The sequence below is a fragment of the Acyrthosiphon pisum genome, chromosome A2 (genome assembly GCF_005508785.2).
Source record: "Acyrthosiphon pisum isolate AL4f chromosome A2, pea_aphid_22Mar2018_4r6ur, whole genome shotgun sequence".
Taxonomy (NCBI): Eukaryota; Metazoa; Arthropoda; class Insecta; order Hemiptera; family Aphididae; genus Acyrthosiphon; species Acyrthosiphon pisum.
The window spans coordinates 26,208,622-26,221,127 of NC_042495.1; the positions used below are offsets into that span (position 1 = coordinate 26,208,622).

At 26.7% G+C, this 12,506-nt stretch overlaps 1 protein-coding gene across 3 annotated transcripts in view; it reads left to right on the forward strand.

The window, feature by feature from the left end:
• Window positions 1–4,431: 4,431 nt before the first annotated feature.
• LOC100573239 overlaps window positions 4,432–12,506 on the forward strand; it is a 29,446-nt gene continuing 21,371 nt past the window's right edge. Inside the window, exons 1-8 of one of the 3 annotated variants that reach the window (XM_008182909.3) lie at window positions 4,432–4,563; window positions 6,474–6,549; window positions 10,170–10,230; window positions 10,698–10,843; window positions 10,984–11,133; window positions 11,194–11,306; window positions 11,397–11,576; window positions 12,117–12,261. In XM_008182909.3, coding sequence (XP_008181131.2) covers window positions 6,504–6,549; window positions 10,170–10,230; window positions 10,698–10,843; window positions 10,984–11,133; window positions 11,194–11,306; window positions 11,397–11,576; window positions 12,117–12,261 — 841 coding nt within the window. In that variant the 5' untranslated portion in view covers window positions 4,432–4,563; window positions 6,474–6,503. Of the gene's footprint in view, window positions 4,580–6,037; window positions 6,383–6,473; window positions 6,550–10,169; window positions 10,231–10,697; window positions 10,844–10,983; window positions 11,134–11,193; window positions 11,307–11,396; window positions 11,577–12,116; window positions 12,262–12,506 lie in introns of those variants that run through there. The other 2 variants (XM_029490493.1, XM_029490494.1) reach the window with 2 other exon arrangements.

A 12,506-nucleotide genomic window follows, 5' to 3' on the forward strand; every position in this document is an offset into this window, starting at 1 on the left:
TGATTTTACAATGATGTGCGTGTGGTTTTTTTTATTTCCTTTTTTAACCTTTTTTATGAGCTTTATAGAAGTTAATATTTTGACAACATTGGATATTCACTAGATTCCTCATGTAGCGATTTTTTTATTTTGTTGTAATTCAAAAACAAATCACCGTAGGTACTTGAGTTTTATATCATATGTTTATTTTATCAATTCCTATACTTGATATTTTGACTTGTTTTGAGCTGTTTACAGATAGTTTCAAATTTCAATTTTTATAGTATTTTTTCTATAAATATCAATACAATTTTATTTGTTGGGCCAAAAACGTTAACATTTATTACAAGGCTCCTGAAATATTGCTTAAATAGTAGTTGAAAAACATTAAAAATACATATGCACAATTTTTTTTATTAGCATTTAATGTTCAATTGTTCATAAAATTTATCAAATTTAAAATTTAAAAATGATTTTGTAGTTAAAACTTGATAAAATGTTCAACTTTTATAGCTAAGGATTGAAAACTTACAACAAGATTCCACTTAAGTAGGTTATTCAGTAACTAAAAAATCTAAAAAATATAAAATCAGTTTTTTTTATAGTTATTCTATGTTCAAATTTGGAGGAAATTAAACAAGAAGAACGATTTTAGTTATTTTATGGTAATTTTATAATATTAATTCAACTTACCGGCTACGGTATTAATAATAAGTAAATAGTAATAATGATATAAATATGATATAAAATATCTACACTGACAAGCCGTCCCCGTTCAGAATCGTTTTTCGTATACAATGATATTATATCATTGAATTCAAATTTAATACAGCAGAGCGATATCCACTTTCCCACCTTTTTATGTGCGGATTTAAATAATTATTGTTACCTTGAATATTTTATTTTATTTAATATGACAGGCGCACAGTGGGATGAAAGTATGAAACACGAATTTAGAACCCAAAAGTACCATTTTTTTAAACTAAAAAAATTATTGGTTTTTTTTATCAATAATTTATCGTTACAATATTCTGACGCTTAAACCAGAATTTCAAAAAAATTAATTAACATACACCTGACTTACAACTGTTAGTATAAAATATATACATTATTTGATTGATATTTTCAAACTTTTATACATTTTCTTATTATTTAATATTCATATACTACCTATTCAATGATAAAAATAGAATTTTTCTTACATATTTATTACATTGTATATCTACATGTAACAACGACATATTATTTTTATATTTTAATTATTTTTTTTTTTCGAAATTGCTTTATTATGTTGACATTTTAAGTGTTTTAGTGGTTTTTGAACTTTTGAGGAGTAATACTTAAATTTACGTAGTTTTACTAACTATTCAATACATACATATTGTAAAGGAAATTAATAGCTCTTTGAAAATATAAACATTTTTTGCTTTCAGTTTCAACAGTAATTTACAAAAATTGTTTTCTTTATAAATATGACGTTTTACTGTAAAAACCACGCTTTTTATATTATTTAGTTTTCTCACTTGAAACCATAAAATTTTATTTTTTATTTATACAATTGTTATATAATTATCTTAAATGTAATAATGAAATATTATTTATTTATATTAATTCATTTTTTTTTTTTTTTTTATATGCTCTTTAATAATAAGTTTTTTAATGATTTTAGTACTTTGGAGAAATGATAATGAAATTTACGCCATTTTACCAACTATTCAATACATAAATATTGTAAAGGAAAATGATAGTCATTTAAAAATATAAACATTTGTTGCATTCAGTTTCAATAGTAATTTACAAAAATGGTTTTCTTTAAATAAATATATCGTAGATATTATTGTAAAAACCTCGATTTTGATGCTTTATCGACTCTTAAAGTTAAATGAAATCTTTTCTTTCAATAAATATACAGATTTAAAGTAAAACAAAAATAAGGAATTAAAGAACCAAATTAACCATTTAATAAAATTAATAATTTTTTAAAATATATTATTCTACGTATTCTATATATTCTATAATCATTGCATATAGGTACTATATTGTTTGATTAATCAGTCAAACTGATTTCAGAAAAGGATTGATTTATGTTACTTTCTTCGTCTTCATCTGATTCTGGTATTATCAATAATTTTTTGACATCATCTGATAACTTTTGTTCATATTTTTTTGACTCATTACGAATGGACGAAATGTATGGGTCTGAAGAAATTAGCAATATATTATGTACAATATATTTATTTAAAGAAAACCATTAATTTCAATTTTGTATAAAAATGGATGTTTTGGTCATTGCGATGACTTTGGGAATCTGAATTCATCATCTTGCAAACTTATTAATATTCAATACTATAAATATGTATGAATGGTATACTATTTGTACGATGATAACATGAGCAGATATTACATTTGAAAATATAATATAGCTTGATCGTATATTATGTGACCATGCTATATTGATCAATATTATATTATTATATCGTGTTCAGGTGCTCTATTAGTTTTATGGCGAAGAACTCTTTTGTGTGTGTATAGTAAAAATATGTTGTAGTCTAGTTACGATAAAAAAATGACTATTTAAAGGCTCGAAATAATAGAAGTACCTTTATAGTTTTAGTGATGGCAACGGGGAACCGAATGTATAATTTCAGATTCGAATACAGTTTTCAATGGTAGGAGGGGTGAACTAAGATTACGAACCCTACGGTTTTTCATAGAAGTGTTGTAATTCGTAGGGTTTGTAGTGTACATCATTTTTGATCGAGCATTAAAACAACTATCGTCATAAGCGTGCGCAAAACGGTGTTCAATGTACCTGAAAATGTTTTTTAAATTCATAAATAAAACAGTAAATGTTTGTTGTTTCTTCTTGTATTATAACAATGAAAAGTCTGAAATCGACTTATATTTACCTCATACATAATATTATACGTACAATATAATCTCCCGTTCATAAACTTGAATAATAGTTATAACTTTAAATTTTGGGCATACATAGGCTTAATCCCACTAGTTTCATTTAAGCCACCCCTATTTTTTTTTAAATATATACACTAATCCCATATTCAACACATAATAAAATTTTTTTTTTATAAATTTTATCACCACCAAATCAGTCGTCAAAATTGTACCTATGGATATACTAATACTGAACCAAAATACGAGAAAAGTGATTGAACAAGAGTTAAATAGATAACTCAAAGAGCTCGAACATCTAGCATATTTTTTAGCATTCGGAACTAAAATGTTTTGGTAATAATACTAGCTTTAAATTAGTTTTGTTTTAATTACGCTTTTTAAAACATAGGTATTTACCTATTACATACTCAGTGTGAAACCTAAGTTCACAAAATGTGCAAATGTTATCTTAATTTAATAATAATATACATAACATTGAAACTCTTCATGATTATTAAAATAAGTGAGGTGGATATTTTTAGGTTTGGTTGAGATATAAAATCAACAAATATATTTTGTTAATAATGTGAGATAATTAACTTTTACAATAACTTTTAATTATACAGGATGTTTAAATTACTCAATATACATACAAGTATGAACGCTTTCGTTTTAACGGTAAAAACATCGGCGAAGTGTATACTGGCGTTTGCCATGTGTCTTGAAGCTTCCTAACCTAACCTAACATAACCTATAAGCATAATAATATATTATTTTGTATCGTCTATAGACTATAACACGATTAAAAAAAGAAAAAATACAATATACATCCCTTAAAATACAATTAAATAAGTGAAATCGAATTATTATTTTTAGTACCTATTTAATTTGAAATAAAATCTGAATGGATTAATTAATATAACATATCCATTTGGGTTGTAAATATAAGTAATATAATATTAAATTATAAAAAAGTTATACTGTTTGAGTATATATATTATAGTTTGCAGAGCAAAACTTGACAAATTCTTTACCACCGGAAATATAGTACAATAAAATTCGGTGAGTAATCTATAAGTATATCAGACAAATTTGCATTACGCAACTATTTTATAATTATATTTTTTGATTTTACAGTTTTAATAGATAAAGTGAGATACTAATAAAATATCCCAAACCACTGGTGTACCTAAATAATCTATCTATTACGCCGTGTGACATCAATACGTCATAGTACCTAATTGTAAAAATATTATAATATATAGGAATAAAATAAATTCGCGATAGGTACAAGAAACATTTATCAAAGATGTAATAAACGATAAAATTATGAATAGGTACAACGGTCGTTGGTTATTTATTTTAACTGTCCCAGTTTTGATTATTCGTATTTTTTTAATAGGTACACAAACTCTGTACAACACTACACCATAGGATAGTAATATTGTAAAAATTATAAATATAAATATGTTACATGACACCTATATATATATATAATACGAACTCTACCGTATGTACGATTAACTGCTGACCGATACATTAATGTTCAAACACACACACATCACTGTAACGCCTATATATACACAATGTATTAGTAAGTTAGTTCGCTGTGCACCTCAGACCTCAACAAATACCGAACTCCGTATACTACTATACAGTCACTTAGTATAATGAAACATTCATAGATTTGTGAGTATTATTATGTGTAAGTGTTTAGTAGATAATAAAAGTTAATCATAACTGAAATGCAATCCTAGTTATTTAAATATATTTAGGATCCTGATATCTAAATCTACCCCCGGCTACGGTAATTATATCCATAGGGTCCTACGATCCTCTCTGGATATCTCATATTTAACTGATCGGTCCCCCGACCACGTTATAATATGATATGCGAGTTTGATGTCATTTATGTTAACATTATGTTGTACGAGTTTAAATATGCTATCAATGATCCTTTCAATGGTGGTTATAGTTGAAAATAATATAATATTTTAAGATAAATGTATAAAAAAATGTGATATAATCATCTATATATTTCTTAAATAAATATTTTACTGAAGTATAAAGTTGGCTATATTCCCTAACAGTTATAGACTTTTAGTACCCTGAAAAAGTATTCAGAGTTTAAAATTAAGTACATTCTTAAATACCATGTTATTTTTATTTAATAATTAAAAAAAAATGTATAGTACTTATCTGTATTAGTGTATTAATAAATCAAAAGGTTGTATTTGTTTTGGCATTTTCAATTTTGTATTTTTTTCGTACCTACTTCATAATTCTATTAATTCAGTACCCATGTATAGAAAAGCTATTGGCTATTTCCTGTGTTCAATAATATTTATGATTTTTATTATTTAAATCATATTACTGGGTATTTATAAAGATATTATAAAAAAAAAAATAATAACTTAACTGAGTTAAAAAAAAATTAGGTTAACTTTTAACTATTAACTGAGTTAAAATGTTTTACATTAACTTAACTTAACTCAGTTAAAAATTATCATTAACTTGCCCAGACTTGATAATAAGTAATATATTTTTACCATATCTAGAATACATAGGAATCTAAAATATGAAAAGTAAATTGTCTTCTAACAATAAAACATCTATACTTACGACATAAGTATGCATTTCGTACGCATAGAAAATATTATAATGCAGTGATCACAGAGTGTATGTAAGTTGAATGTGAGAAAATATAATATATATATAATTAATCAAAAAATATATTAGTGACCTTGTGACCATGTTATAGAGATACGCGATAGCATGATTTACAATGAAAATAACATGTAAGAGGCAGTATTGGTAGGTACGTAAAGCAACATTATAATACTTGCTAAATCATAATTTTTCTCTTTGCCACCTATCAACGAAGTTTGACATTGGTAAGGTTGAACTGGTTTAATAAAACAACATTAAATCACATCCATAGTCTAAGAGGTAACGAACTGCTGTATAAAGTAGTGAAGGGTGTACTGAGCTGATAATAGTAATGAAATATAATTTCATGTTTTAATTTATGCCATGGTATTTTTAATAATTAGGGGATTAGGTAGAGTTTAAATAATCTAAAACCGTCGCAAGTAACTTAATTAATGGATGTATGTAATATTTTTATATTTTATTATGTTTGTAACATAAATTATCAAGTTTAGATAAATATAGTTATCATCGTTTTCTTTGCCATCTACCTAGGTACGTAGTTTGACCATTGTCGATCATGTGATCGCATACAGTTTAAGGTACATATTATAAGAAACTGACTATGTATATACTATATCAGCATCATGCGATAGCAGCTTAGATTTGTAGAAGTCTGGACATTGTTGGTCTAGAACTCTAGTGTTGTAAAGTTGTATTGGCTATAGCCTTGTCTCTTACATAGTGTTATCTTATTAAGTAATAATTAATTAATTCTCTACAGATGTTATCAGTGTTTTTTTTATATAATATATTATATTATTAAAGTATATTCTGCTATAACTACATCTAAGAAAATGTACAGTCAAATTTTTTTTAGTATATATTGGCTTACATTTGGCATAACTTATTGTGATAAACGTTTATTGATTATATTTGTTTTTAAATAGATTTTCTTTAGTCTCAGCTCAACATTGGCAATGAAGGTGACATATTCCTGGATCATATATTCATGTATAATTTATGGTAAGTAAACAATATTGTAATAAATAGACAAATCATGTTTTTAAATCATGTACAATAATATTATTCATTATATTCAAATTTAAAATCTACCCATAAAGTTATATACAATGTCACAATATATACACCAGTAATTTAATAAAAACAATAATCGATTATTTTGATAACATTTACAACTATTTTTCAAACTGTATTTTCTTATAAAAGCATAGCCGTTCCAAGGGGGAGGTAAAGGGGGCAAGTGCCCTAGGACGCCCACGAATTTAGGGCGTCATAAAAACGACCAATAAAAAGAAAATTGTGGTGTTTTATTTTAGATATTAATTTTCTTTTTATACTGTAATACCAAAGAAGAGAACCTATGAAATTATATAATATATTGTTAACTATATATTTACTATAAACTGTTAAGTATAAAATTATGCTATATTTTTATATACTTATATAGTTACATGCTTATAATAATGTATAAATATCAATATTACCAAACCATAGAATATTATCGATACAATATTAATGATGATATACCTAATGTTCTAATATAATTACAAATTATAACTTTGTAAATTGTAGGTTATAAATATTATACATTAAAATATGATAGGTAACTACTATTACCCAATAATATATGTATATAGTTATAATATATATAATTATAAAATATTATTATGGTATACGTTTATAACCAACTCGTTATAAATTTCACCCACTTTTCAAAATAAATCAAGTTCGACTGAATGCGGACAATTCGGCAAAAAATATCACTTGTCATGGTAATGTTGTACACGCCATACGCAGGATGTATGATTTAGAGTGGATTTACAGTAAACTTTTTTTTTTTAATTTCCACTGACAACAACTTATGAGAAATCTATTGTATTCAATTTTCGAGTTATTTGACCGAGGGAAAATTTTTATATCTACAATAATTATAGAAAAACTAATGAAAAATCGAAATTTTATCATGCCTATAAATAGTTTAAAGAAAAACCAAAATATTTTGAACATTTTAATTTTTTTAAGTTGGAAAAATAGTCAAAATCGATTTTTTTCCTTAATTGTTGGTTTGTTTTTCCTGACGCTTTTGAAAAGTTCTGCGAATTTTTTACTTTTGACCCACCAAAGTACCAACTATATAGATTCTCTTTAATACCAGAAATGATGCTGAAGTAGAAAATCTAAGCATTTTTACTATACCAAAATTTAACGAAAAAAAAAAAAAAAAATTAAAAACACATCAATATCAAAAAATCAAATACATTTGTAAAATCAATACATTCATCGCTCCACTCAGAATCTAAAATACCTACTCATATTTCTTCTCTAACTGATACTGTAAGTAGATCATGCGTAATTAATGTACTTAAAAGTTAAAATCTTATGTTAATAAATTACCTCCGTATTATATATCTGAACTCGAACTGATATTATTATTTAAGGCTAATACCTAGAACCCATCACCGTTTAAATTTGTATTTTAATACCTAAGCATTATTTTAATAGCTTATTATAAAATGCATTTATTAAAAATAACATCTCAAAGTTTCGTCCGGTATTGTTATAGTCTGTGGACCAGAAATTATCTCAACTTGGTACATAATAGATTTAAATATTGTCAATTTTCGAAAATAATAATAAATAAGCAGATACCTACTATTATTTTAACAAGTAATAAACATATTTAAGGAATGATGTACATTTTGCAATTCGTTTTTTCGGGGAGGGGGTGGGAGTGTCAAATATTGTTGCCCTAGGACATTACTGGTGGTCGGTACGGCATGCCAATATTATGCTAGTTGATTGGTGTGAAACAATACTATAAAATCTTTATACATAAAAGTGAATGTGTGTGCGTGTGTGTCCTTTATGATAGGTATACAGTGAGCGAGAAAAGTAGTAAAATGTAAACAGTTCCTCATGCGGGCATTATGCAGTGCTCCTTCACTAATTTATGTTCTTTCTCTTTCAGTTATATTATGGTTATAATATGCGTTTCATAGCGACTGCGACTCGTCGCTAACGCGCCTTGTGGTGTTTTTTCATTAGGTTTTCTACAACCAGCGCGTAATAATGCGCGGAAAAATTTAATATTGATAACGAATATCTTACACTTTTTCGAATTATACATATCTTATTGGACAAGATAATCAACGAATCATACTTCATACTACAAACATAACCATAATCTAGCTGATCTTACCATTTTGTTATAAGACACGCGCTTTCATTTTTACTGTCCTAGTTTGAAAACCGCTGGTTTGAGACAAAACCGCCACGAAGTTCATTTATTAGCGTCGAGTTTCAGTTGCTATGAAACGAACTATATAGCAATGATGGCAGGGTGGAGTGGAATGCGCTGTCTATTAGTTTATAGGTCTATGGTTCTAATAATAATAATTTTAATTAAAGCGATAAGCCTGGTGGCGCAGTGACACTTATATGTAATTAATACAGAATGTCTCAAGTTTGAACCACGGTTTCAGAGGACCAATTTTTTGAATTGTTTTTACATTGTTTTTTTCTTATTAATTAATTATTTATTTTTCCTCTGCGAATGTTGGTTTTTTTTTATTCATCGAATTTAGTGAACTTAGTACACACACACACACACACACACACACACACACACACACACACACACACACACACACACACACACACACACACACACACACACACACACACACACACACACACACGCACGCACGCACGCACGCACGCACACACATTTGTGTATATATACCTATTATATTAAATTAAATAAATAAATAGATTCTCTTTTATCATTTCCCCAATAATGTATATATCTTTAAAGCATGAAAAAAAAAATTAGGAAAAATTTAGGATTTGAAAACCATGATATTATAATCATACCTATTGAGTATTATCGAAATAAATAAATATTTTTTTTGAATGCAATATTTTCAAATTGCATGATCAATTCACCATTAGGTAATCATAATATATGATCTAAACTGTAAATATAAAAAAATATGCGCTAAAAATGACAAAAATAACTAAATATACAAAATTATGCACTATAAATGTTTAACATGTTTTACGTAGTGTCATGGAAATAATTTCGAGCTTATACTTAGTAATAAATAATGAAACAACTTCTGAGCCTTATATAGTTATTAAGTTCAAACATAATGTGCTGGTGCCAAAATAAAATGTATACGGTCGTATATAATATTAGCAACTGACAAATGAAATTTGTGAATATAAAACACAACTCCTTATTACTCGGTGATAACGACAAACAGAAACGTTACAATTTAGTTTGTCCTTATGATAATAAATTAAAAATAAAATAATATACCGTTTGACTTGAGAGTTTAAGACAAACAATGTAAGTGGAGAAAGTAGCATGTGGGTGGAATGAATGCTTTTCTTTTTAAGGGATGTTAAAAATGTTGTCCCCCAATCACTATATTGTCATCTGAAATTATGCCGCCGCGCATAATATAATACACGAATGCACGATACAATATATGATTATAATATTATTTCAATTATAATCCTATTGAATTCAAACTGCAAATGCTGATTAAAATGTATTAGTCTTAATCCACTAAACATTGTTAACGTATATTTTAAAGCATAGCAATACATTATTTCAGGAACCGGGATTCAGTGTGACAGAAAACTCGAAAAAAGACATACTGGAACAACTTGCTTAGGGTTGGTAACTGTATTATAAATAAAATGTATGTTATTTTAAGTGCCGAAAATAATTGTGGTTGTGCCTTGGAGGGTTTGATCCCTAAATAAGCATCCGCAATCAATAAACGATCTACGATTTATATGTATTCTTAGTACCTATACTAACCAGTAACTATACATACGTCTATACTAACTTCCCGTTGTCATTATGCGATCAGGGAGATCAAAACCGCTTATTTTTTCATATTTTTACCATGTAAGAAACGGATTTTATCTACTATCTTTTGACCACGTATAGTACCTATATACTATTCAGACATGAAATATAACATTTAATTACATGGTCTGCAATCGAATTAATTATTATTATCTAGAATATATTTTATCCTAATTATTTATATTCGTATAGCTTTAATATTTGCTTATATTTAGTTGTATAATTAGTATTAAAAAATAATATTTTGCTCATTTGAATACAATTATAGAGACACTGAAGATCATTTTAAATGTTCAAATGGACAGTATATCGAATGGCCGGTGGTCTGTGATGGACACAAGCATTGTTCAGATGGTTCGGATGAGACCAATGAGTTGTGTGCTATATACGAGTTTGGAACAAATATGACCATGGGTACAAAATAATTGCTTTTTGACGCATAATAATATTTATATACTTGTGTAATTACGAATAGATGCCAGAGTTGCGCATAATAATCTATAAATTGGGCTTCTAATATTAGACATCTACAAATATATAAAATATTGTTTTAGATTGTGGTAGAGTAAATCAAAACATAATATCCAAAAACCTATCATTTGCACTAGCACCTTGGAGTGTTAAGGTACAGGAATCGAATGAAAAATCTGAGATCAAATATATTTGTATGGGAACAATCATTGCTCCAAATATAGTAATTTCTGGTAAAGTCGTTATACAGTGTACTGAAGGAGGATTGAAAATTAATTAAATATTATGTCTAGATGGTTCTATGTTTTGGAATCGAGTTATAAAATCAAATCGATTAATGCTAACAAACGGTGTTCGATTTAGAATTAGTAAATATTCTGACAACAGTAATACAAATTTAATCGATGTAAGTTATTAATAATTCAATGTCTACAAGTAATATGTATGATAATAATATTATCATATATAATTTATATATTTTAAAACATTTGTGCAGGTATCAGCGGTTTACTTACCTATAGGTTTTAATCATACCCGTGCAATTAATGCTGACCTCAAAATTGTAAACATAATAGTTTTTGTGTTAGCCAACAAATTTTCTTTTGATAATGGATTTATACCAATTTGTATCGATTGGTTTGGTAAATATGATCTGCGGAAGAAAGCTCAAATGACGGTAGGTACATTTGTTTTACTATATAATTTAATAGTTTTTAGTTTTATTAAATACATTAATTAAAATATTATATTGATTGCCTGATTTAAATTCTATAGAGTGGTAGGATTTGGATAAATTTGAGGATTTCTGTGAGTAGACCTTTTAAGTTAGAACTTATAGATATGAAGAACGTATAAAAGAAAAACCTAACCTTAAAGTTAGGTAAGATCTATAATATTAGTTATTTGTCCATTGTAATTTGAAGAAATGGGCTAACTTTTTTTCTCTTGACATGCCCCCAATTTATACCTCTTAGGTATCAGTTCTGCGAGTAAATTCGTTGTGATTGTGAGTTTTCTCTTCACTTGGAAACAAGAATACAAACATTTTTGAGACCTACTTTTAATTATTTTTATTTCATATTCTATTTACCTCCTTATTTGTATTTATTTTAGTGACATTTTATTTAACATTTACAAATGAATTCATTACAGACACGTATTTAACGATATATTATTATAATTGCACATTTTAAAACTGTTTCATATTTTTTTTCAGTTTATTGTAGCCAATGAAGAACTATATCCGTCGGCAATACAAGGATCTTTTCCATACACCGACAACAGTCTTTGTACATTACTTCAAAAGAATCTCACAAATACTGGGGTGATTATTGATAAGATATGTATCAAATTGGAGAATGGTAATACAAATTTATATTTTGATCATTAATTTCTATTTTTTACTGGGTTTTTTTAACAAAAGTTTGAATCTGGTTGGTACTTTGGGGGACAAAAGTAAAATATTCTAATATTTTTCCAAATATTTGGAAAGTTCAAAAAAAAAATTAAGAAAGACAGAGAATTATTATGCAAAACCAGTTTTTGACAATATAATATAATATAATGTATTTTTTTAGACTAACTTAAAAATGGATAACTATAGATA